The following is a 27,049-nucleotide window of genomic DNA, read 5'->3' on the forward strand; positions in this document are numbered from 1 at the left end:
AGGAGAGCTCAGAGCTCCAGGCCCTCCAGGGAGACTGGTCTATTGGCCAATTTAATCACAGGGCAGACAGGTGAGCAGCACAGGACCCCTTGTCAGATAAGGCAGTGGAATAAGGATTGACCCACAGAGGAGGACACTCGGGCTCTGTTGCTCGATGACAATGATCTCTTCCAGGCACAGAGGACGAGCATCCATTGCTCCCAGATTTGCAACAGGAGAACAGCAACTGTTTCTTATCCATTAAGAAAAAGAAGCCAAGTTTCCTCTTTGGGGAGTATCCAAGCCGAGGCTATAAAAAGGAAGCCTCACGTTTTGAACACTAAGGTGGGATTCCAAAAGTCATGATAAACACCAAACATGCAGTTCAGCAGGCTCCAGAGTCCAGAAGCATCTCCACACATGGTCAGATCACATGGCAACTGTTGCTTCTGGTGTCGAAACATGGAGCTGGTCAGTTTCCCAGTTACGCCCCTGGCAACCATGAAGTCGTACAAGCTTCTCTTGACTTGCACACCAGCTTTCGGCCAAACCTGACTGAGGGCCTAAAGGAATCAACTGGGAAGGTCACAAACTAACAGAACCAAGATTCACGCTAAAGAACAACGGCTGGAGCAGTGAGCCAAAGCGAAAAGCCCTCTCCCTGTGGTCACCTGACTAAGGGTCAGTGAAACATCAGTTTGTTCTGCAGCCCCAGGCTCCAAAAGAGTGGCATCCAGATGTCTCTTCCAGCTCAGGCTGCATGTGGAGAGAGCAATGAGTGGAGGGAGAAGGCAACACAGGGAAGAAGTTTCCATCCAGATTTCCAGGGGAAATTCCTCAGGCGGACAGAGGCTTGGACGAAAAGCAAAATCCGACGAATGGATGCCTGGAAGGTATGAGTTATCCGTGTTGTGTTCTCTGCGGATTTAAAAATGAAGCACAAGGGTCCTCAGAGTCCAACAACAAGGCAGCCTGAGTTATGAAATTCTTTTCGTGATCTTGGCATCAGAACCGTATATATTCTCTCCGTCCCTCTTAGCTCCCAAGTAGAAGGACTGCAGGGAAAGGCACATCACAGCAGCACTGCCCTGGGGTAGGTGGGCTTCCGGAACCAGCGAGATGTCCCCATGGATCACCATGGCAATGCAGTATCCCTGCATTCAAAGCCCCAGTGAGAGAACAGAGTCCCTGACCCGCTGCTGGAGACTGGAGAAGGCCCGGCCGGCTGGACACTCAGGCCAGCGCTGGCTCACAGTGACAGCCACAGGGGCGGAAGTAGCGGGAGGGCTCAGTAGAAACGCTTCCGGCTTTGGTCCTGCCACTTGTTGTACAGTATGATACCAATGACAATGGCAAATACGGAAGACACCAGCGAGAAGAAGACGATGAGGAAGAGGGCCAGGCCACTCAGGGGTGGCAACGGGGCGGTCACTGAGGAAACAAGAGGGAAGCAAGTCAGAAGCAGGGAGCCCCCCCAGTCGGGAAGGTATCCAAGTCTCCAGTTTCTGACACTCATTTCTGGGAGCCAGAGGGCAGACAGATGCCCCCCTTGCCAGGTGCCTCAACTTAAAAACTGAGCAAACTGCTCATCTGTAACATGGAGACCGCTGGAATGGCAGGAGCGCGTGCTCCATGCTCTTCAGGGGAAGAACACAGAAAGGAGACGGCCCAGCAGGCTGGGGTGCAAGTCACCTCAGAACTCCCAGGCACAGTGACCTCCTCCCCAACCACAGGGACCATTTCCCGGGATCCCCTACGCTCACCCTCAGGCAGCTTCATGTTGTCCACCGAGGGCAAAAACACATCTCGATGCAGCTTCTCCTCTTCTGGGGTTCTTTCCACCGTCAGCTCAAACAACTTCAGGGAGATGACGTCATGATTATCTAAAGGAAAAAAGCACCAGGAGGACCCAAACCACCTCAAAAAGAGGGATCTTGGGAGTATCCTGGTTCAAGCTTCTGATCTACAGCTCATCAGCAGTGACTTTGGGTTTTTTTAGAAATTTATTTTATTATTATTATTATTTTTTAAGATTTTATTTATTTGACAGAGATAGTGAAAGAGGGAACACAAGCAGTGGGAGAGGGAGAAGCAGGCTTCCTGCGGAGCAGGGAACCCCATGTGGGGCTCGATCCCAGGACCCTGGGATCATGACCTGAGCCGAAGGCAGATGCTTAATGACTGAGCCACCCAGGCACCCCTATTTTATTATTTTTTTTTAAGTAATCTCTCCATCCAGCGTGAGGCTTGAACTCACGACCCCGAAATCAAGGGTCAGATGCTGTAGCAACTGAGCCAGCCATGTGCCCCACTAGCAGTGACTGAAAAAAATAATGGAAACCTCTGTTTTCTTTCATCTGAAAGTAAGGATAGGGAACAGGGAATATTCTACATTACTCAGGATTTAAAGTTTTTATCAACAGGCACGCATTACCTGTATAGTTAAAAAACTTAGACATCATGCAAGCACTAAAGCCCACCTCGTATGTAAAACCTTGGAGCACAGCGAGGAAAGGACACGGTACCACCACTTCCCCTCCATGCGGCCAACACGCGCAAGATAGGAAAGGGCCTCATGGCAGCTGATTAATGGGCCATGAGCAGGGCATGGATATTGGCATGGCACACACTGCCCTTCTGGACGATGACTAATTCTCTGCTGCTTCTTGTAACTGTCACCCTGAATCTCACTAAGAACTACTAGAGAAAGAATCAAGGAATTAGGGACTCCATTTTTTTTCTCTTTTTATTTTTTAAGATTTTATTTATTTAAGAGAGAGAGAGCGCACAAGCAGGGGGAGCAGTGGGTAGGAGAAGCAGACTCCCTGCTGAGCGGGGAGCCCAAGGTGGGGCTCAATCCCAGGACCCCGAGATCATGACCTAAGCCAAAGGCAGACTCTTAACCAACTGAGCCACCCAGGCACCCCTTTTCTCCTCTCTTTTTAAAGTGTCATTATAATCTCATCGATTCAAACATATCTGATGTGTTGCAAGACATTGAACTTGTACCTCTTAGAGATGCTCAACACAACCCATCTTTCTCCAGTGGGAGCCTATTCAAGTTGGCTCTTGAGCCCTTTTACATGAACCCAGAAGTTTTTGATTATCTTCCTTGCTTTCCTGGGAAGTTCCCAGCTTGTCCATTTCCTACCTCAGACCGGGCATCAGGAAGCTCTTGTTTCCTTTAGCAGGAACTGGTATTAACAGACCACAAATCTGAATGGTAGGGGTGCTCATGGCTACCAGGTTGGTTACTACAGACTGGATTTCTTGCCATTTATTTTTTTTTTTCATTTTAACATATATTTTATTTAACCCAGTATATTCAAAAAACTATCATTTCAACATGCAAATGATATAAAAATTATGGATGACATTATTTTTAAGATTTTATTTATTTGAAAGAGAGGGGAAAAGAAACACGAGCAGGGGGAGGGGCAGAGGGAGAAGCAGGCTTCCCGCTGAGCAGAGAGCCCCATGTGGGGCTCAGTCCCAGGACCCTGGGATCATGACCTGAGGCGAAAGCAGACGCTTAACGAGTGAGCCACTCAGGTGCCCCACGGATGACATTTTATGTTCATTTTCTAAGTCTTTAAAGTCTGGTGTGTATTCTATATTTACAGCACATGGCAGTTTGGAATGGCCCTATTTCAAGTGTCCAGTAGCCACCTGTAACTAGTCGCTACTATATCGGATAGTGTGGCTCTAGATCATTCTTCTAGTTGACTTCTAAGACCTATGTTAGGCCATAAATAAAATCTTTAAAAAAAAAAAAAAAAAAAAAAAAGGGCGCCTGGGTGGCTCAGTTGGTTAAGCGACTGCCTTCGGCTCAGGTCATGATCCTGGAGTCCCGGGATCGAGTCCCGCATCGGGCTCCCTGCTCAGCAAGGAGTCTGCTTCTCCCTCTGACCCTCCTCCCTCTCATGCTCTCTGTCTCTCATTCTCTCTCTCTCAAATAAATAAATAAAATCTTTAAAAAAAAAAAAAAAAAAAAGACCTATGTTAGGCCCAAAGGAAACTGTGATCCTCACAGTGCAACACTATAGTGCAAAACAGATTTGCACAGGGCACTTTCTGCCCTTTCTGCTCTCAGCTGAGGAACTCTACCTTGGAGTAATAATTTGGGGACCCCTCAACCATTCATTCCCCAAACTCCTTCCTGACTTGTGTCTTCCTAGCACGCTTTGTCTTGACTTCTGGCAGAAGAAGAGAGAAACTATATCATGTTCCCACTTTTTTCTTCCTCACACCTACATAGACATCCTTTGAATCAAAAAACTTAGAATTTTTGTATATGGGGTGAAAATCCATCAATTACTACCTCACGTATTAGGATTATTCCAACTGCAACCTCTGTATGGCTCCAGGCATGGTGCACCAGAAGCCCTGGTCCACCATTTCTCTGTGATTCTCTCCATTCTACCCTCTTCTGTGATCTTCATCCTCCAGCTGGTGGCAAGATGGCTGCCCCAGCTCCAGATAAGTGACCCTCAGTTCCTTCCCAAAGAAGGAAAAGCACCATTTCTATTAGTAGGATGGCATCTACTGCTGCTTAGACTCTTAGAATCTTTAGCAGACCCCGATAGGAAAAAACTAGATTAGCCTCCAATTAGAAAAATGTTTTTGCTGTCAGGACTGTTTAAGCCACGAGACAAGATAAAAAGCTGGGGCAATGCTCCTCACAATGTAGGGGCATCAAAGGCTGGGACAACTGGAATGTGTCCTCAGCCATTTTCTTTTCTTTTTTTTTTTTTTAAAGATTTTATTTGAGAGAGAGAATGAGATAGAGAGAGAGCATGAGAGGGGCAGGGTCAGAGGGAGAAGCAGACTCCCCGCCGAGCAGGGAGCCCGATGCGGGACTCGATCCCGGGACTCCAGGATCATGACCTGAGCCGACGGCAGTCGCTTAACCAACTAAGCCACCCAGGCGCCCCTGTCCTCAGCCATTTTCAACAATCCACTGCATAACAATAAGATGCCAACAGGGCACCTAGGTGGCTCAGTCGGTTAAGTGACTGCCTTCAGCTCAAGTCATGATCCCAGGGTCCTGGGATAGAGCCCCGCATCAGGCTCCCTGCTCCTCGGGGAGCCTGCTTCTCCCTCTCCCTCTACCCCTCCCCCCTGCGGCCTGGACACAGAGGACCTGTACACACGACACGTTCAAAAGTCTGAGCACAAACAGGGCCCAGGGGCGGCAGTTAGAAGGGGGACGGCAGAGTCAAGGAACTCAAGGAAGAGCTTTGTTAAGAGAAGGGGAATGCGGCCCTCAAGGAGGTGGACGGGAAGGAACCAGACTGCAGAAGGGGCACCAGACATCGCAAAGCACAGAACTCCAAACACGGGCTACAGGAGCTGGCCTGATGAAGACGCAGACCCTGCTTTCCATTAGCACCAACCGTCTCCTAGAGCCAACTGCACTAGGAGAGCCTCGGCCCGGGCCAGGGAGGGGGCGTTGAAGGACACCAGAACGCCAGAAGAGCAGCACAGTCTGGGTACTCGCTTCCCACAGCTCTGCTTGTCTGGCTCTCCCCTCTGAAAAGCCTCACTAAGGCCCGGCTCTTGAGACATGACCTCAGTCAGGACAAATAAAGAGTGCGCGTGACAGTACCCGAGAGGTCCCCAGTGATGGAGGAGGTGCCAAAGTAGTAGCCCCGGGGCAGACGGACCCCGGGCACCTCGATGCAGTCCCTCCACTCATGCTTGCCGTCGATGTCCATCATTATCTGGAATAAAAAGAAAAGATACATCAGGGCCACGAAAGCAGGTGCAAGGCAGCCCGTACCACCAACTGGTCCAGAAAACGAGGACTCACCGTCAAATGCCTCTTGACGTAGCGAATCACAAGGAAGGTGTCATAGTGCAGATTGCGGACAATGGCTGTGCAGCCCCCCAGCTCTGTGGGCCGCCCGTCCCGCTCATGATCATAGCTGAGGGAGCCGTTGTTCACCATGGCTGAGATATAGGGGAACACCCGCTGGGAAAGCAGAAGAAAGAACAGAGGACAGTAAGGAAGCGCTCTTAGGGACGCCCGTACCAACAGCAACAGGGATTGTGCACATACAAGCTGAGCCCCTTCCAGCAGACCAGACGACCACTCCGCCTCATCCTTAGCAGCTCCTGAGAGCGCACACTCGGATGGCCCAGAAAGCAACTGACCTCTCTGTTTGCCTTCAGGAATCCTCCTTGCTACCAACCCGGGGTGGGCCTGAAATGGCTCCTCTGGAGTCTGGACTCGAATCCTTCCAGAGATCACTATTTGGCACTCACATCCATACACGGCCCAGGACTGGTGGTTTCCTTTTTCTGTATATATACCTATCTCCCCAGTTGCTATGTAAACTTCTTAAAAGAAAAAAAATCACTATACTTGTATGTCTCCACCTTCCATCCCCCACAACCTCCCTTCCCCCACCCCCAAGTAAGCGTTTTACACATAGCAGGTACTTTGAAAATACCTGTTTGATCAGGGAAATCTTTCCATTCCGGATAGCTCCTTTCAAATCCTCAAATCCTATAAGCATATGATGGATGCTAAATGGATCAGGACTCAGAAACAGCACTGCCAGAACCAGGCTGCTGGCTGGTGTTCTCCAGCCACAAGGACTGTTCTTAGTCGAAAGACCTTCCAGCCCGCTTCAGCTTCACCTACACATAACTTCTCCCCGTAATACCCTGGGCAGGTTCTCCCACTACAAGCTTCCACATATGCCACCCATCTCCCCACTACTTCAGAGGCCCTGTCTCTCCAATAGAGTTGGAGGAGCGAATTCGTCCTCAGAAATGATGGGCTGACCATTTAAGAACCAGCATAGTGCCGAGGCGGTGCAGAGGCAGGGTGATGAAAGGAGAGGAAACATGACACATGCCACTTCTCTGGTGACTTCCTCATTGTCCTCAACAGTCAACATGCAAGGTGGAGATGCAGTTAAAATCAGAGACTGGTGACTCTCAAGAAAACAGCCACATGGGTGTGAACAGGAGCAAATGGTAGATGGACACATAGGGAGTAAGGCATGGCCATGGTGGGTCAAGACTAAGTACCTGGACGCCTGGAGAATATCGCCTCTTCTGGGCCTGAGAGGGTCCAGCAGGTTATTATAAAAACGAGAGAGGACACAGAAGACAGGAGACCAGGTCAGAAAGAAACAGCCATGGAAGAGCTTTGACCCAGCTGTGGTGGATGAGCAAACCGATCTAAATCCCCAAACAGAACTATAGGATCCGTGGAGGGCATTTAGCAAGTCCTCACACCCCTCAAAATTACAGGCAAAACTATGTGCACAGGTAGATGCTTGTATGTTTTCTAAGGAGAGGGTCTGTTACTACCCGATTCTCAAAGGGGCCCAATAGGAAAACCTCTCTAAGGCTTTCAGAGACTTCATAAAACACACAGCGTTACACTGTCCAAGAAGGCCCCACTTTGCTTATATCTCTGAGTCAGAAGGCCAGGCCACCTGTTTTGTCTGTACCCAGACAATAGTATTTCTGTAGCAAGGGGAGACACAGGACTGACAAATAGGGCTAAATTCTTCCAAATTCAAGATGGCGTTTACTGCCCAGGATCTCAGCATAAGCTCTTGCCCAAAGGATAAAAATCCCACCACTTGAGAGACAATAAAGTTAACTCTAATCCAAAGGGATCATTTACCCTCTAATTGAACCTTATGGACATATATTTCCAAATAGCTGTTGTCATTCTAACCTACTACATGTGGGCAAGGAAAAAGCTCCGTGGGAACACTGCAGCATGGCAGATTTAGCAAAATCATGAGGCTCGAGGATATTTAGCTTTGACTACTGCTACAGTTCTAAGCTACTAGCAACAAGAGATACCTACACAAGCTCAGAAATGAGATATGGGAAGGATATGTGAGGGTAGAGAGCCCAAAACATTCCTTCTTCTATCAGTGAGCACCTACTAGGAGCCAGGCACTGTTCCAGATGCTGGGGGCTCATAGAGCTGACATCAGAATGGAAGAGACAGACAATAAATAAGTAAATAAAATTCTTTCAGAGAGAGAGGTGCCTGGCTTGCTTAGACGGAAAAGCATGCAACTTTTGATCTCAGGGTCATGAGTTCGAGCCCCATGTTGGGTACAGAGACTACTCAAATAAATAAAACTTAAAAAAAAAAACTATTTCAGAGAGTACTAATGCTCTGATGAAAATAAAACAGGTAACATGATAAACTGATGAGGGAACAGCTCTGAGGAGACAACACCTGAGCTGAGGCCTCCATCGTTGGAGGGAGCCACCAGAAGATCTGCGGGTGTAAGAAGCATGAGGTCGGCCATATTCGAGGACCAGAAGGAGACACCAGTGTCTGAAACACAGCCGGTGAGGGAGAGGAGGGTGTGAGCTTCGGCACAAGCCAGATCACACTGGGCCTTAGAAGCCACGGTGAGAAGTACAGGGCAAGCCTCAGAGCAGCCCCCCCCACTGCTCTGTTCCTACGCCGCTGGTGGAATATGCATAGGACTACAGAAGGGTACGAAATGAATCAGTGGGTGATCCAATTCCAACACTCCTCTTCTACAACTATCATTTAGAGCAAGGGAATTTTTAGTTTGTTGTCAAGCAATGTGCAGAAATGGCTTCTGACAAGAATGCATATAACTTCAGTCAACAATTAGGGAAAAGAAGGGATTAAAAATGCCCTGGGTAGCTCATTTGTCAACCCAGTACGCATGGTCAGAAGTTTACGTTGCACCTTTCAGGAAAGTGCCTGGGACAACTGTCCTTAACCCATCAGAGTCTTCCTATTCCCAAGGCTGGTGAGGCATCCGATTATCCGGTAAGAGCCAGAGGTAAGCTGGTCCCCAGCATCTCCTGGGAGAGCTTTCCAGCTGCAATCACATGTGGGTCCCTCAGCCAGAGAGTCAGGGGGGCGGGGGCGGCAGGACACAGGATCATGTATTTTTCAAAAAGCACCACAGACAGTTGTAATGTGCGGCCAAATTTAATACTACACCAGACACAGCACCCCACAGCTTTGGAGCCAGAATCTGTCGACTTCAGCAACTCGTGACTTGGCCTTCAACTTTTCACCTCACACTCGTAGTAAGTCTTTAAATGCCCTCTTATTTTCCATGCCCAGTCAGGAGTTCTTAAGTGTTCCTTGGGAAGCCACTAATTTCACAGAGCAGCTCATTTTCTTTCCTTGGAAAGCAGCCTATATATAACTAGAACCAAAGGCTGAAGATTCCCTCAGACTCGGGCAAGGTGGTAGTTTCATTCCTAATTTAAGAGTCACTAAAAATTAGGCACTCCTACCTATTGTCCAAATGATTATTGCCTGTAGAGTGAAGAAATGTTTCCAAACTTTTGTACTACAAGGCCACTTAAAAAAAAAAAAAAAAAACCCTCTATGTGGAAAATTATACCTTAAACCTATCTTGACTGAAGAGAGACCCATGAACTTGTGGACTTATGGATCCTATGCTAAAATCCCACAGATCCCAAGCACACAAGTAATTGTAAACCACTAGACAGAAAAAGGAGCCCACACGGCCTTGGTAATCAGAGAGACCTGGGTTCTAACTGCAGGTATATGCTCAGAGCTGCACAACCTTGGGTGGATTACATTAGCTCCTCGAGATTCCATTTTCTCCCTGTAAGCAGGGAGAATAATACAGAGCTAGCTCGCAGGGCTGGTCATGAAGATGAATGAGATATGGGAGCCTGCCTCTCCCTCTCTGCCTGCCGCTCCCCCTCCTTGTGCTCTCTGTCAAATAAATAAATAAAATCTTAAAAAAAAAAAAAAGATCAGTGAAACTCGTTACCAACCAATACTAGTTCATGAACCAGCATTTAGGAGCCACTCTCTTAGAGTTGTTTTTTCCAACCTAAGGCATAGTGCCGTGGAGGAAGCTGGCCACGTTTGCTCTCTGGAACCTAGGTATAAAGACAAGGAGAGTAGGAGAGGGGAGGGAGAGAATAGAGCCACAACAGCGACTGCCAACAAGTCTGCAAAGCGTCCCCTGGGAATGGCATTTAGTGGTGTGAACGAGAATAGCTGGCATTTTCGGAGCGCTTACTCTGCGCCAGGCACTGTAGTCAGTAATGTGCACATACCCATTCAGTTACTTCTCACAACCCTAAGAGGTAGTATCAGTATCCCCACTGCACTGGTAAGAAAACTTGTTTAAATAGTAAAACCAGGATTGGAAGCCAGGTAGTCTGGCCCCACAACCCTGGCTCAATCTCTATGCTTCACTGTTCTCAAATCAATATGGAAAAGTGAGTAATATATACTGTTAGAAACCAACAAAACAAAAGCCCTAGGTCTCTAATATAACCTGAAACACAGAAATATTGGAGAATGGTTCCAGATTTTATAAAAGGAAAGGAAGAGGTGCCTGGGTGGTTCAGTCGGTTGAGCAACCGACTCTTGGTTTCGGCTCAGGTCGTGATCTCGGGGCCATGGGATTGAGCCCCATGTTAGGATCTGCGCTCAGCACAGAGTCAGCTTGTCTCTCTCCCTCTGCTCCACCCCCAGCTCGTGTGCGCATGCGCGCTAACAAATTAAATCTTAAAAAAAAAGGAAAGAGGGGCGCCTGGGTAGCTCAGTTGGTGGAGCATCGGACTCTTGACTTTGGCTCAGGTCATGATCTCAGGGTCCTGGGATCGAGCCCGCATCGGGTTCCTTGCTCAGCGGGGAGCCTGCTTCTCTCTCTGCCTGCAGCTCCCCACCCCGCCCCTCACTTGTGCTCTCACTCTCTCTCTCTGGCAAATAAATACATAAAATCTTAAAAAAAAAAAAACAAAACAAAACCTAGCTCTCAATGCAGCTCAGTCTCGATGTTTAATCACATCTAGATAACTTGCCAAAATTCTCTGGACCTAGTTTCCAAAGGAGTCTCTCTCTCAGAAAACACTGCCTCACCTAGGACTGAAAAACTAAGTCATATCCAAGCTGGAAGATAACAAGAGAATTTAAGGAGCTGTGGAATTCCTTTACTGATGCAAAGATTCCTTCTGCCAACAGTAAAGAGACCAAGAGGGATCAGTGTCTTCCTCACTTGAGAGAATGTGTTTTTAAAAAGGATAGCACCATATTATTAATTTTTTTATTTTTTTTAAATTATTTATTTATTTGACAGAGAAAGTGTGCATGAGCATAAGCAGGGGGAAGGGCAGAGGGAGAGGGAGAAGCAGGCTCCCCGCTGAGCAGGGATCCCAACACGGGGCTCGATCTGGGATCACGACCTGAGCTGAAGGCAGACGCTTATCCAACTGAGCCACCCAGGTGCCCCGTTTCTTCCAGTTTCAAGGAGAAAAAAACAGTCATCACCTCATAGACTAGACAAACTAGACTTCTAAGCTGGCTTGATCTCCGACCAGCTATTTCTGCCTCCTGGGGTAAGACCCAAATAAATGTCTCACCAGGAAGAATGAGGGCCAAGGCTCAAAGGGCTGCACTTCTGTGCTCTTTCAAGGAAAGCCTCTTGTGATCATACTCTGACTTCAACTGAAGGAAGACATCCCTGCTCCAATGCTACTGAGTGCCCTGCAACTTTCCACCAGTATCTGGGTTCTCATGAGAAACTGACAACCATCAGCCAATGACTTCACATTGCCAAGAAAAGATGATCAGGTCATGTTTCAATCATCTTTTTTTTAATAGCAATGCTAAGACATAATTCACATACCACATAATTCACCTATTTAAAGTCTATAATTCAATGGCTTTTTTAGTACATTCACAGAGTTAAGATTATGATTTGCCACAATTAATTTTAGGATATTTTCATCACCTTAAAAAGAAACCGTGTCCATTGCAGTCACTCCCCACGCCCACCTCCATCATCTACTTTCCGTCTTTATAGATTTGCCTATTCTGAACATTTCGTATATATGGGATCATAGAATTGTGACTGGCTTCTTTCACTTAGCATAATGTATTCAAGGGTCATCCACATTGGAGGACCTATCAATGCTTCATTTCTTTTTAATGCTGAATGATGTTCCATTGAATGAATATAAATTTTGTTGGGGCACCTGGATGGCTCAGTTGGTTAAGCATCTGACTCTTGATTTCAGCTCAGGTCACGATCTCAGGGTCATGAGATCAAGCAATGCGTGGAGCTCCCCACTCAGCAGGGAGTCTGCTTGAAATTCTCTCTCTCTCTCTCCCTCTGCCCCTCCCCCCGCTCACGTGCGCACACACACACTCTCTCAAATAAATAAAATCTTTTTTATATATTTGTTTACTCATCAGTTGATAGGATGTTGAGTTATATCCATTTTTTTGGCTATTATGAATAGTGCTGCTATAAACATTCATGTAACTTTTTGTGTAGACATGATTTCAATTTCTCTTGGGTATATACTTCTAGGAATGGAATTGCTGGATGATATCAACTCTGTATTTAGACATTTGAAGCACTGACCAACTGTTCTCGAAAATAAGTGCCCCATTTTACATTCCCACCATCAGTGTATGAGAGTTCCAATTACTCCACACCCTTGTTATGATTTGTCTTTTTTATTTTAGCTATGACTAAATAGCCACAAGTGGGTGTTAAATAGTATCTCATTGTGGTTTTGATTTGTATGTCCCTACTGGCTAATGACGTTGAACATCTTTTCATGTTTATCCACCCTTTGCATATCTTCTTGGGGGAAATACCTACTCAGATCCTTTGGTCATTTTTTTTAAGATAAAAAATAATTTTTAAGTAACCTTTCACCCAACATGGGCTCAAACCTACAACCCCAATATCAAGAGTCACATGCTCCACCAACTGGGCCAGCCAGGCACCCCAGCCATTTTTCAGTTGGGTTGTCTTTTTTACAACTATATCAAGAATATATAAAAACAAGTCCCTCATCATATACACAATTTTCATTGGTTTTCTCCCATTCTGTGGGTATATATTTTTACTTTCTTGATGGTGTCCTCTAAAGCACAAGTTGTTTTTTTGTTTTTTTGTTTTTATTAAGTAGATTCCATGCCCAGTGTGAAGCCCAAGGTGGGGCTTGAACTCATGACCCTGAGATCAAGACCTGAGCTGAGATCAAGAATCAGATGTTTCACTGACTGAGCCACCCAGGTGCCTGCCCCCGAAGCACAAGTGTTCAATTTTAATGAAGTCCAACTTGGGTACCTGGATGGCTTAGTCAGTTGGGCGTCTGCCTTCAACTCACGTCGTAATCCCAGGGTCCTGGGATCAAGCCCTGCATCAGGAGAAGCAAGGCTTCTCCCTCTCCCTCTCTGCCCTGCTTATGTTCTCTGTCACTCTCTCAAATAAATAAATAAAATCTTTAAAAAAAAATGAAGTCTAACTCATCTATTTTTTTTTGGTGGCTTTTGTTTTTGGTGTCATATCTTAAAAACCTTTGTTTGATCCAAGGTCATAAAGAATTAACCCTACGTATTCTTCTGAGAGTTGTATAGTTTTAGCTTTTACATTTAGTTTTCCAGTTCATTTTGGTTTTTTTTTTTTTTGGACAGAGAGAGACATAGCCAGAGAGGGAACACAAGCAGGGGGAGCAGGAGAGGGAGAAGCAGGCTTCCCGCTGAGCAGGGAGCCCGACGTGGGGCTCGATCCCAGGACCCTGGGATCATGACCTGAGCCGAAGGCAGACACTTAATGACTGACCACCCAGGTGCCCCTAGTTTTCCAGTTCATTTTGAGTTAAATTTTGTGTATGGTATGAGGTGGGGACAATTTCATTACTCTGCATGTGGACATCAAGTTGAGTCAGCACCATTTGTTGAAGACAGTTCTTTCCCCACTGAATTGTCTTGACAGCCTTATCAAAAATCAAGTGATCGGGCGCCTGGGTGGCTCAGATGGTTAAGCGTCTGCCTACAGCTCAGGTCATGATCTCGGGGTCCTGGGATCGAGTCCCGCATCGGGCTCCCTGCTCCTTGGGAGCCTGCTTCTCCCTCTGCCTCTCTCTCTCTCTCTCTGTCTGTCATGAATAAATAAATAAAATCTTAAAAAAAAAAAAACAAAAAAATCAAGTGATCATAAACGTGAGGACTTTTCTAGACTTTCAATTCTATTCCATTGATCTATAGGTCTATCTTTATGCCAGTACCACACTGCCTTTATTACTGCAGCTTTGTATTAAGTTTTGAAACGAGTTAAGTGTGAGTCCTCCAACATAGCTCTTCTTTATCAATATTATTTTGGCTATTCCAGTTCTCTTGAATTTCCATATTGATTTCAGGATCACCTTGTCAATTTCTGCAAAGAAGCCAGCTAGGCTTCTGATAGATAGGGAATGTGTCAAATCTGGAGACCAAGGCAGGGAGCATCATCTTAACAATATTGTTGACCCTTCAACAACATGGGTTTGAACTGCACAGGTCCACTTCCATGTAATTTTTTTTTTAAATACAAAGACAGTACTGTAAATGTATTTTCTCTTCCTTATGATTTTCTTAACATTTTCTTTTCTCTAGCCCACTTAATTGTAAGAATACAGCATACAATACATATAACACACAAAATGTGTTAATCAACTGTTTGTTATCTGTAAGGCTTCCGGTCAACAGTTGGCTATTAGTAGTTAAGTTTTGGGGGAGTCAAAAGTTATATGCAGCTTGTCGACTGTGTGTGTGTGGGGGGGGGGTCAGTGCCCCCAATACCCACACTGTTCAAGGATCAACTATACTAAGTTTTCTGATCCATGACATAGGATGTCTTTCCATTTACTTAGGTCTTAACTTTCTTTCAACAGTATTTTATAGTTTTCAGAGTGTACTTTTGTTAATTATTTCTAAGTATCTTATTCTTCATAATAGTATAAATGGAATTGTTTTCTTACTTCCATTTTCTGACTCTCCAATGCCAGCATACAGAAGTATAATTGATTTTTGTATGTTGATCTTGTATCCTGCAACCTTGCTGAATTCATTTATTCTAGTAGTTTTCTTGTGGATTCTTTAAGATTTTCTATATACAACATCATGTTATCTATATAAATAGTTTTACTTCTTTCTTTGTAATCCGGATGTTTTTTCTTACCCAACTGCCCTGACTAGAACCTCCAGTACAATGCTGAATAGAAGTAATAACAGGGGCACCTGGGTGGCTGTCAGTTGAGCGTCTGACTCTTGGTTTCGGCTCAGGTCCTTATCTCGGGGTCCGCGGATCAGGCCCCGCATGGGGCTCCGCACTCAGTTCAGAGTCTGCTTGGGATTCTCTCTCCCTCTGCTTCTCCCACTCATGCTCTTGCTCTCTTTAAAATAAATAAATAAGCCTTTAAAAAAAAAAAAAGAAAAAGTGACAAGAACAGATGTCCTTGTCTTATTCCTGATCTTAGAGTGAAAGCATTCAGTATTTCACAGTTAAGTATGATGTTAGCTGAGGGTTTTTCATAGATGCCTTTTATCAGGTTGAAGAAGTTCCCTTCTATTCCTAATGTGTTGAGTGTTTTTATTACCATAAAGAGATATTACATTTTCTCAAATACTTTTTTTACATCTATTTATATATCATATGGTTTTTGTCCTTTATTCTTTTTTCCTTTTTTTTTTTTTTTTTAGGTAGGCTCCACACCCAACATGGCACTTGAGCTCATAACCCTGAGATTAAGAGTTGCACCCTTGGGATGCCTGGGTGGCTCAGTTGGTTAAGCGTCTGCCTTCGGCTCAGGTCATGATCCCAGGTCCTGGGATCGAGCCCTGCATCGGGCTCCCTGCTCATCGGGGAGCCTGCTTCTCCCTCTCCCTCTGTCTGCTGCTCCCCCTGCTTGCTCTCTGTCAAATAAATAAATAAAATCTTTAAAAAAAAAAAAAAAGATTTTATTTTATTTATTTGACAGAGAGAGAATGCGAGAGAGGGAACACAAGCAGGGGGAGTCGGAGAGGGAGAAGCAGGCTTCCCGCAGAGCAGGGAGCCCGATGCGGGGCTCGATCTCAGGACCCTGGGATCATGACCCGAGCCGAAGGCAGACGCCTAACGACTGAGCCACCCAGGCGCCCCTCTCTCTCTTATTTTTTGTAAGAATTTTTGAGAAGAACTGGTATTAACTCTACTTTCTATGTTTGAAAGAATCAACCAGTGAAGCCATCTGGACCCGGGCTTCTCTTTGTGAGTCATTTTTTATTACTAATTCAATCTCGTTTCCTGTTACGGCTCTATCCAGATTTCCTATTTCTTCCACTGTCATTTTAACAACCACTTATGACCTGTCAACCTCATGATGGCACAGGTAGTACCCTACACTCCCAAATAGTGAAACTCTTGACTCACTCACCTGAACTACAATTCCTCTATTGCTGACAGGGAAACTGAGGTTATGTAACTTTTAACAATCTGTCCTGATTTCAGAGAGCCAAGCCTAAACTGAACTCCCTCACCCCCTTCTCAGATGCATTACTGGTTGCTAGAATTCTCCCCATATTTTCTCATGAACAAATGTGGCTGCAAGCAAGCTGAGCAACAAGGTCATGTGCTCTAGTGACGAGGAAACGAGAAACCAGAGAAACACTTTCCACTCCCTTGAGGGATTTGATGAATTGTTCCATAACCCCTCCCGCCAGGCCTGTTCTCCTAGTCCAGCACATTTTCTATGTGACATTTGCAAGTTTTCCAAAGGTACCATATTTGTCACCCTCTTCTCATGTACTCAAAAATAATAAAGCGAAATACTGAGACTGCAGGCTGGAAGCAAATCCTCTACCTGTGTGTCACTGACAAATTTTTTAACCTTCCTGCACTTCAGTTTCTTATCCATAATGTAGAGATGACAATAATATCTACCCCCAAAGAGTTGTTACAAGTAAATAATACATGTACAAGTGTTGGAAAGAACACCTGGCACCTTTATGTACGATATCAAAGTAAACCATGCCGCCCACAAAACACACTTGATTTTACCCTCTAAAATAGTTCCAGGTTGTTGGAATGTAGAAAGGCGTACCTTTTCTATACTCTCTGCACTGAATATAAGCTCTAAGAACTGAAATTACATAGGAGATGACATGATAATAATGTCTCCATTCTCAAGGAAATCAACCTGGCAGAAGAAACAATGGATGGGAGGAGGTAGAGCATCATAATTAAAAGCACAGCCTCTGGAATCTGGTAGACCTATGTTCAAAATCTGACTCCACCTTATATTGGCTGTTACCTTGAACAAGACGCTTCTCTAAGCTTCTGTACTCATTGGTAAATGGGGGGAAATAATACTAACTCTAAGGAGTTTTGATGAGGATTAAGACAATATTTGTAAAGTACCTGGCACATAATGGCCACTGAATAAACAGAAACCACTCTGATTAGTTTTCTTAAATGTCATTTAATAAACAAATGTGTTAAACAGGTAAACAACTAATATGGAAACAAGGACCTCATGTTGGTCCAGGGGTTCCCAATCCTGGCTATACATGTCACTCATCTGGAGAGCTTTAAAAAAGTAAGTTTGCCTACGTTGCACCTAAGACAAACAGAATTACACTCTCTGAGGTTGGGGCCTGGACATCAGTTATTTTTATTTTATTTTATTTCATTTTTATTTATTTTTTTTTTTTTAAGATTTTATTTATTTATTTGACAGAGAGAGACACAGCGAGAGAGGGAACACAAGCAGGGGGAGTGGGAGAGGGAGAAGCAGGCTCTCCGCTGAGCAGGGAGCCTGATGCGGGGCTCATCAATCCCAGATCCCTGCGATCATGACCTGAGCCGAAGGCAGGCGCTTAACGACTGAGCCACCCAGGCACCCCTTTTTATTTCATTTTTAAAAATATTTTATTTATTTCAGAGAGAGAGAGAGATCCCGCACACGCACACATGAGCGGGGGCAGGAGGGGAGATGGGGGGAGGGATAGAATCTCCAGCAGACTCCATGCTGAGCGCAGAGCCCGACACAGGGCTCAATCCCACGACCCTGATAGCCTAACCTGAGCCAAAATCAAGAGTCTGACGCTTAACTAACTGAGCCACCCAGGCGCCCCTGGACATTAGTATTTTTAAAGGCACTTCAGGTAATTCCAATGTACAGCTGGGAGTGAGAACCATAACAGCTAGCCAGAAAAGAAGTCCCAATTTTTACCAACTGAAACTAATTTTATTGATTAACATCTACTCTTCTTACAAAATAAGCCCATCAGATCTGGCCTCTTAAATGAGAACTACTATTATCTGATGATGAAATGGAAGCTAAGAGAATCTGAACAATTTATTTCTGGAAGAAGCAGAGAGCCAGGTTTAAAAGTCCAGTCAAGCCCTAAAGCCCGTACCTCTTACTCAGATGCATCTCTAACTACCATTATTTCCTCAGCATGACTGCAAACCTAGTCATGACATTCTCCTCATTAAAATCCTTTATAACACTTACTCCCTTAGGATAAAGCCCAGACTCCGTAACAGGAACACCTAACTTCAGAATCTGGCCCCACAGTGTGCATGGTGAGGATGAGTCACGTACATTCAGATGGCCCTGGTGCCGGTCCAAATAGCCAAACCACCAACCACCCAAGGAGACACCGCTCAATCTCAGGGGCCAGGCAACTTGGCCAACAGGGAACAGTGTTAATACTAAAGAATGCAGGGGGCGCCTGGGTGGCTCAGTCGGTTAAGCGACTGCCTTCGGCTCAGGTCATGATCCTGGAGTCCCGGGATCGAGTCCCGCATCGGGCTCCCTGCTCGGCGGGGAGCCCGCTTCTCCCTTTGACCCTCCTCCCTCTCATGCTCTCTGTCTCTCATTCTCTCTCTCTCAAATAAATAAATAGAATCTTTAAAAAAAAAAAAAAAAATACTAAAGAATGCAATGGGAATGGTGGCCCCTGAAATTGTGCAACATGGCAAGACTGCTGGCTCTGTTTTTCCTTCTAGCATCATCTCTCTCTGATCCCTTCTCTCCCTTTATCACTTTAACACATGCTTTCCCCTCTGCATGGCACACTGGTTCCTAATTCTGCAGACTTCAGTGTAAATGTCACTTCCTGGAGGAAGTCTTCCCCAACCACCACCGCTACCACACTGTCCCACTCCAGGTTCAACACGCCTCTGTGTCTTCTACAGCGCCCCATGGTTCCCCCAGAAGAAATCTCACACCTTAGTGCTCCTGAGTGCAAGGACCATGCTGGTCTTGCTCACTAACTCCCGCCACCTAGAAAGCACCTAATGTATGGTGGAGTGAGGAGGAGCCCAGAGGCAACACAGAGAAGCTGTTCTGTAACTGTCTTACAACAAAAAGTTATTCTCCAAACTCAGGTCTCCAGTTCCACCTCTGGATGGTGAATTCTGTGCCCAATGCTAAAAACTGTTGAATCTGGGTGTTGCGTATACGATCATATATTCTTCCTATTTTTTAAATAAGTTTGCAATTTTTCATAAAAAGCTTTTAGGGAAAAAATAAAGTGAGTTCTGTCTCCATCCTTAATCCTGCCTTTCTTGCTATTATTTATTTATTTATTTATTTATTTATTTTTAAGATTTTATTTATTTGAGAGAGAGAGAATGAGAGACAGAGAACATGAGGGAGGAGGGTCAGAGGGAGAAGCAGACTCCTTGCTGAGCAGGGAGCCCGATGTGGGACTCGATCCCGGGACTCCAGGATCATGAGCTGAGCCGAAGGCAGTCGCTTAACCAACTGAGCCACCCAGGCGCCCCTCTTGCTATTATTTAGCCAAAGGATATGCATCAACAACCTGTCATAACCACTTTCCCAGCATCTGATGGCAGGGCCATCAGACAAAGAATACAAACCTGCTGGCAGTATAAGAAAATGCTAAAGAACCCTAGGGTCAGCCAACAAAAAGCAAGAGCCTTCTGCCAACAGCCAGAAACTGGATTGCAACAAAATGCTGAGACTCCGTCAATTTCCTTTTACAACCTTTCCTACAGGAGAACAGAATTGCTGTTTGGGTCTAAAAACAGGAAGAAGAAAAGGATGCTCGACAGAGTGAGCAAGCTGCAGAAGAGAGCACAGTGGTGATCTATTAAGTCAGGGGAGCTGTGTTATATAAATTCAGCTTGTTCAGGTGCGGGCCTAGGAGCCAAATCACCAACCGGCCAAGCATGCTCAATTCCAGCAGCTACCTAATGTGCACAAGAGAACACTGTTAACACTGAAGAAAAAGTCCCCAATCACGACAGCCATTCCCAAAGGACTGTGCACACCATAAACGGTTCTCTCTAGAACACTCTGACAAGGATATTAACTTTTCAAGTTCAGTTGATGAAGAACATAGAATCAAACCCCTCACTTTCTATCCCCTGTTCCCTCATGAACATTCCTGAGGCAAAGGACTGTGATGTCAGTGCAGCTGACCTAAGCTCTGACACTTGCCATTACCTCTTGCTGCTTCTCCTCATTGGGGTACGTGTCTACAAATACTCCCAGCCCCACAAATTTGTCCATGTTTCCAAACACAGGCCCTAGAGAGAGAGAACAGATGATGAACATGAAATAAAGCCAAGAGTTGATAAAGGAATAACACATCACTATGATGGAGGAAAAAGTAAAATTCAATTGACTCCCAGGCCTCTCTTTAAGATGAGAAAACATATGTAAAAGCACCCAGCGACGTGCAGGGCCTGTAACAAGCACCCAGTAAAGTGTGTAGCTGTTTGCTGTTGAGGGCAGGGGAAGAGAGAAGCCCACTGCAATGCTGTTTAACACTACACCTGTTCCCTGGTCCAAACCGATTGCTAAGGCGCCCCGTAAGAATTCTGCTTCACGAACGCCTGGTGACAACTATGCCCCTGAGAGAGAGTTGAATTCCCAAGCTCCACTTCTCGTTGCAAAAGAGATCAGGTCAAATCAGGTTGAGTTTGCCACGTCCTCGGAGCAACGGCCCCCGCGCAACTCCTGACTAAAGGAGTTAGTTCTGAGACCGTTCACTGCGCATGCTCAGAAGAAGTCAGTTCCCCCAATCACCCTTGTTCCGGAGAGCCAGTACTTTCACCCAGCCGACAGGCCCCTCTGGCCTCAAAGGGAAACCGGAAGGAACTAATAAGCAAGATCTCGCCCCAGGATGAGTCAAGTTCAGACCCCATTCTAGAGACGAGACAGGCTGGTCTTCATCCGCACACATCAAGGGAGTGGGAGAATTGCTGGCACTGTGGGGACGGATGCTTCTCAAAAAGAGGGCACGTGAGAAAGCAGGCCTGTCGCACCCCACACAAGAGCACCCGGGGTCCCAATACCTGGCTGCATCCGATCCTTCGTGTACCAGATTGCCAAGCCATCCCCATGCAGATTCTTCTTCCCTTGTCCGTGGATTTTGAAGTGTACCTGCAACTCCCAGTCTCTGAGGAAGCATGGCTAGGGTGAAAAAGACACTGGGATCAGCGAAGAGCATGAAACGTGAAATCCCCCTCAAGCCCTCATAGCGGTCTGGAGACTTGGAAAACCTAAGTTCAGGTAACACGACGTGAAGGGTTGAAACTGAAATCTAGGACTTGCTGAGTGTTTGCTTCATAAAATTAAACAGGTTGAGCTGTCCAGCTGCATATGATATTTAATATGAAAAGTGAATAAGCCTCCCAATGATCTTCAATATCTCCCACAGAAACAGGACAGTACTCCAAAGCTGGAAAAGACAAGAGACTGCTAAATTAGACTACTGTGATCTCACAGGAAAGCCTCTCAGCCTATAGAGTACAGGTGGCTGAATTAACACTCATTTGCAACTTACAGATCACCCCTCTGACAGATTCTAAAAAGCCTGGATTTCAAGAAAGGTCAAAGCCTCATTCATTACGAAAGAATTAAAAAAAAAAAAAAAGAAAGAAAGAAAGAAAAGCTAAGTCATTATGCAAAGGTTTCCAGGAATAATTAGCAGATGTGTAAACAACTCTAATTAGCTAGAATTGACCCTATGCCAAGCTAAGGAGCAAGCCAGAATTCCCCAAGAAGGGGAAAGTTACAGTCCCCCAAAACCTCATGCCCATGGCCAAGAAGCATAAATGCACCAAAGGAGAACACCACCATCCCCATCACAGGGACAGCCTCTGCTGGAAAAACATTAAGGAGGTGGGTACTAATCAGACTCCTGTGTTTGTTCTTTGGGGTTTTTTCTTTAACTGTGTATCAAAAGCTTGGAAAAATGGAGAAGGAGGTAAGTGGATGGTTAAGTGCTCTAAATAGCTGAACACTTTCAGGGAGAGAGGAGAGTAGGTATCTGGCTTAGAGAGGTTCCTGATTAAAGGTCACTATGAAGAAAGAAGGGAATGAGGAGCATATAGGCCAACAGGATTCACCCAGAATCTTTAACAGATTGTTCCAGCTCCTGAGCAACATATTGCTAGATCATTTCTGGGAAATCTCCCAGAAGTGTTAGTATTAGGAACACAAAGTCAAATGAAAGGGGTGAAGTTACTTCTGACTTCACCAAAGAACCCCGCAATCTCTGAAAGCTTACCCTACCCCGAGGAGCCCAGTCCCTGTGTTGTCATTCTGGGTTCTCCTCTTTCTACTGTTTCACTTAGATTTCAGGACAAGGGTGAACTTCCGTGGCAGGAAGCTGCCCCACAGCCAGTGGGTAGGTATTATTGCCCCTGGGATGAGGCCAGGGCCGGAGAGGTTCGCACTGAGCCAAGGGGTGTCTGCCACTTATCCTTGGCTTCCTCTAGCACAGAGCCGTACGCCTTTGCTCAGGGCTGTGTCTCACAGAGCTTCTGAGACTTGGCTGTACATAAGAGTCACCTAGGGGGTTTTTAAAAATCCCCATGACCACAGGCATTAACTCCAATGGACAGCCAAATTTGAGAACCACATCCTATTCAAATAACTCAGAAACAACTCCAAAGCTCATTCTGATAGTCAGACGACAATAACAACAAAAATACAGTATCAGAGAATCTGAAAAAGGGCAGGATAACTAGATCCTAAACTAGAACTGCTGCTAAAAGAGTTATGTAGAGACAGCTAGCAAGACAGCAGCAAAGCATCTAGCCCTGGACCTAATCATTTACTAACCTGAGACCCCCATCAATGAAACTTATAACAGATGCATAATGCAACAACACACACTTCTGTAACCATTTTAACTTTCCAAAGCTTTTCATGTCTATTGTCTTATTTTCACAATAACCCTAGTGAGCACATAGAAGGTATTACGAAGTTCATTTGGCAGATGGAGAAACTGAGCAATGAGAAAATTAAGTAACAGCGAGGGTTCACAGTGGGTCGGTGATACAGCTAGATCTGGAACCCAAGTCTGTCAACTGCCAGCCCCTTTGCCTGTTCTACCAGAACACACCGCCCTGTACTCTGTCCAAGAATGAGTTCAACACTACAATCTGGGTTAAGAAGCTCATGTAGACACTTCTCTTACCCCTCTGTTCTGTTAGAATTCTCTGCCACATAAAATGAACAGGGAAAAGAAATTGTTCTCTTTGCTGAGGTTCACTTATCTATGACCATGAAAAGCTGTGAATCAAAAACCATGAAAAAGTTTAGTTCTTAGCTTATGAGAACCCAAGAGAAAGTATTAAAGGATGCCAAGGTCATTCCCAAAAGTAAAGTGGTTGTAGAAGATTTAGAAAGAGCCCTGAAAACCAAAAAGAAAGCATCATCTTACACTTGTACAAAATCACAGTGCAGCCACACCAGGAATACTGCATTCACTTCTTGCCGCCATACCTCAAGGAAGACAATGTAGCTAGAAAAGGTCCAGAAAAGGACAAATAAAATGACCAAGGGGCTCAAAGTGGCTTTCACATGAAAATAAAATTTAAAATTAGACTCTTCAAAGTGAAATAACAAGGGAGATACTGGGATGAAGTTTAGGATAAATTTAAAAGAGCAGTCTTCCACTTTACAAAATAATTAAATGTGAGTTAAATTGTTAACCTCCAAGAATACTACCAGGTCAATCAGGAATTAAAGACATTTCATTTTTTTTTTTAAAGATTTTTTATTTATTTATTTGACAGAGAGAGAGAGACAGCAAGAGAGGGAACACAAGCAGGGGGAGTGGGGGAGGGAGAAGCAGACTTCCCGCTGAACAGGGAGCCCGATGCGGGGCTCGAACCCAGGACCCTGGGATCATGACCGGAGCCAAAGGCAGACGCTCAACCGACTGAGCCACCCAGGCGCCCCTAAAGACATTTCAGAAAACACAGTGGGTGTTGAAAACAACTGGGTGACTCAGCTGGTTAAGCATCTGCCTTCAGCTGGGGTCGTGGTCCCAGGGTGCTGTCCTGCATCGGGCTCCTGCTCGGCAGAAAGCCTGCTTCTCCCTCTCCCGCTATCGATCCCCCTGCTTGTGCTCTCTCATTCTCTATCAAATAAATAAATAAAGTCTTTAAAAAAAAGATGTTTCAGAAAACACAATCAAAATGGATTATTTGCTATAACTGGAGCAATCGAGAGCATTTCCCTACATATCTGATTTCACTATGAAGGTCATCATATTCTCTGAAATGAAAATCCTTGATATCCACAGAAGACAGAGCACTGGGGATAAACAGTAAAATAGCCACTGGTAAACTTTTTAGGGCTTTTTGGGTCACCAACACAGGAGGGAGAAAGATTCTTACCACCCGGTTCCACAGGGCACCCTGTTTACTTTGCATATCTGGGGTAAGGCGGATATACTGGGTCATCACCATGGCATTGCCCATCAGATTCCACAGTGAGGAACTGCCTGTGCCCACACCTACGGGGAGGAAGTAGATCAGTTCACACTCTTCAACACCAACCCATTCTGAAACCACCACGGACCCTCCTAAAGCTGGAGTCATCAGCTTTTTCTCCCTTTCACGACACTCGATCTCCTACCTTCTGTCTTTCATAAATCTCAAATCTTTACCATCTTGACAGCTTTCTTTCACAAAGCGCTTCTCAGATGAAGACCCCAGAGCACATCAGAGCTATCACTTTATCCATGCCTCAATAACCATAGCTCAGATCCATTCTTCCCATTTTATATGTAAATTTTAGCACCAGAAAAGAAAAAAATTTCCCCAGTTCTACCAAAAAGAGCTTGACTCTCAGGCCTCTGGGGCTTAATCACATTCTTTCTTTAAACAATTCAAGTGTGAAGGTACTTCTCCCAGTACCAATAGAGGCTATAAGCCTCTTGCAAGTGAGAACTTTGTGTCTGTACAATCCACAGTAATAGCAGAGACAGCATGGATGAGGCACTGGATATATCTGCTGAGGGAATAAATGATCACCCTTAGCAGCCGTGTATACACTCTTGCACTTTGAGTTTGTATTTGTCCGCTGTCCCACACTCCAGTGGGGAAACAGACTTGTGTTGAGTTAAGCCATCTGCACTGATTTGGTCCTCTCTGTAGCTAACTATATAAATTTTCTGGTCAATAAGCCGTGCCTAAGAGCCTATGAACCCTAAACAGAGCAAAGCTAACCAGCCTCCTTCATCAACAGGGCTCCTGAACTGGAAAACAGGTGTTTTAACCGGCAACAGAATTTTATCTTCTTTCTCAGTCCAGCCAAGTTCTATCCCAGTTCTGCCTCCTGCTTCATTTCTAGCACATCCATAGCTCCATCGGGAGACCGGCTCTTTGCCAGTGGCCTTCAATCACTACCCACCATTTGCAGCTCTATCCCTTCCCACATCCCTCCTGTCCAACTCGAGCTCCTCTTTGTCCAGGCCTAACGCTAGTGGCATCCGAGCCCGGCTTCGACCTGCTGGAAACTTCCAAAACGGGGGGGGGGGGGGGCGGGGAAGAGCTGACCCCTGCCCTTTGGACCCGTGGCTCCCAAACGCGGCGTTCCTCGTGGGCCCCCACCCACCGCCCGCAGTTTCCTTAGGGCCACGAAGCCTTTCGCCACCCCCGGTCTCTACCGCTGAGCTCAGGTCCCGGAGCCCTCCCCGTGCACGACCACCTCGCCCCGGGCGCCTCACCCTGGTAGGGCTTCGACAGCGAGTGTTCCCGTTTCAAGTACTCGAACGTTTGACCCGCCCCGACTTGCCGTGGCCCCTGCCCAGATCCCAACAAAAGGAGAAGGAGCAACATCGTGGACCCATTCCGAGCCGACACACGCCGCCGCCACCGCTGCCACCACCCAGAGGATCCCAGAGTCGCCGCCATCTTTCCCACTGCCGTCCCTTCATTAAAAGCCCGCCCCGCAGCCCTAACCATTAGCCCAGGGAACCATCTGCCCCGGGTCCCATTGGCTTTCCCCGAGCCCCCGCCCCCGCAGGTGAGCATCTCACCGATTGGCTGGCTTCGGTATCAGTTGCCTTGCCAACCCAGGAAAGGGGCGTGGCCTAATGCCTGGCCTCCTTTATTTGCATTTGTCCTCACTCCACTAGGCCTGCTGGGAGACGTAGTGATTTCCATTTTGTCTCTGCGTTCTAGAGTAAATTTAAAGAGATAAAAATGTTGGGGTTCCTGGGCGGCTCAGTCCTTAAGCGTCTGCCTTCAGCTCAGGTCATAATCCCAGGGTCCTGGGACTAAGCCCCGCATTGGGCTCCCTGCTCGGCGGGAAGCCTGCTTCTCCCTCACCCACTCACCCTGCTTGTGTTCCCTCTCTCACTATGCCTCCCCGTCAAATAAATAAATAAAATCTTTAAAAAAAAAAAAGATAAAAATGTTTCTCCCAGTTTCACGCAAACGTTCTATCCTCTCTGCCATAGTACCCTCCTGTCTGTGCAGAGCTATCCAGATGTAGAACTGAATGGAGAAATAGACAATCCACAATTACTGTAGCTGGACAATTTTCAGGAAAATTATCAAATTTCTAAAAGACTTGAACAGAATAAAGAACTTGACCTGATGACATTTATAGAAACTCCACACAACAACAGCAGAAGACACATTCTCTTCAAGTGCAAAAGAAACAAGTAGTAAGACAGCCTGGGCAAAACCAGCAAAAAAAAAAAAAAAAAAAACAACAGCTCCACAAATTTAAAAGAAATGAAAGCACACAAAGGATGTTCTCCTATCATGACGGAATTAGACTAGAAATTGACAACCGAAAGATTTCTCAGGGGCACCTGGGTGGCTCAGTCGCTAAGCGTCTGCCTTCGGCTCAGGTCACGATCCCAGGCTCCTGGGATCGAGCCCTGCATGGGGCTCCCTGCTCAGCGGGAAGTCTGCTTCACCCTCTCCCACTCCCCGTGCTTGTGTTCCCTCTTTCGCTGTGTCTCTCTCTGTCAAATAAATAAATAAAATCTTAAAAAAAA

At 45.8% G+C, this 27,049-nt stretch overlaps 1 protein-coding gene across 3 annotated transcripts; it reads right to left on the reverse strand.

Annotated features, from left to right (window-relative positions):
- Positions 1 to 24: 24 nt before the first annotated feature.
- On the reverse strand, positions 25 to 26,008 carry LMAN2L (lectin, mannose binding 2 like). Of its 3 annotated transcripts, XM_044918589.1 has the most exons (9): positions 25,766 to 26,008; positions 24,432 to 24,550; positions 21,093 to 21,210; positions 20,239 to 20,321; positions 7,021 to 7,053; positions 5,792 to 5,953; positions 5,588 to 5,702; positions 1,743 to 1,862; positions 25 to 1,410 (listed from the first exon to the last, which is right to left on the reverse strand). In XM_044918589.1, the coding sequence occupies exons 1-9, from the start codon at positions 26,001 to 26,003 to the stop codon at positions 1,268 to 1,270; spliced, it is 1,131 nt and encodes a 376-aa protein (XP_044774524.1). In that variant the 5' UTR covers positions 26,004 to 26,008; the 3' UTR covers positions 25 to 1,267. The 3 variants fall into 3 exon arrangements, with proteins under 3 accessions (XP_044774524.1, XP_021556837.1, XP_021556836.1); XM_021701162.1 differs by lacking the exon at positions 7,021 to 7,053; XM_021701161.1 differs by lacking the exons at positions 7,021 to 7,053; positions 20,239 to 20,321; positions 24,432 to 24,550; positions 25,766 to 26,008 and adding an exon at positions 23,471 to 23,520.
- Between the last annotated feature and the right edge of the window lie 1,041 nt (positions 26,009 to 27,049).

The sequence above is a fragment of the Neomonachus schauinslandi genome, chromosome 10 (genome assembly GCF_002201575.2).
Source record: "Neomonachus schauinslandi chromosome 10, ASM220157v2, whole genome shotgun sequence".
Taxonomy (NCBI): domain Eukaryota; kingdom Metazoa; phylum Chordata; class Mammalia; order Carnivora; family Phocidae; genus Neomonachus; species Neomonachus schauinslandi.

What these genes read in the sequence shown, in the direction of transcription:
- LMAN2L (XM_044918589.1), bottom strand. Translation starts at nt 26,003, where the DNA reads ATGGTTAGGGCTGCGGGGCGGGCTTTTAATGAAGGGACGGCAGTGGGA. An exon ending in GCTGTCGAAGCCCTACCAGG is followed by an intron (nt 24,551 to 25,765) that starts GTGAGGCGCCCG and finishes TCCTCCCCGTAG; the next exon opens with GTGTGGGCACAGGCAGTTCC. An exon ending in GAAGGATCGGATGCAGCCAG is followed by an intron (nt 20,322 to 21,092) that starts GTATTGGGACCC and finishes CTCTCTCTCTAG; the next exon opens with GGCCTGTGTTTGGAAACATG.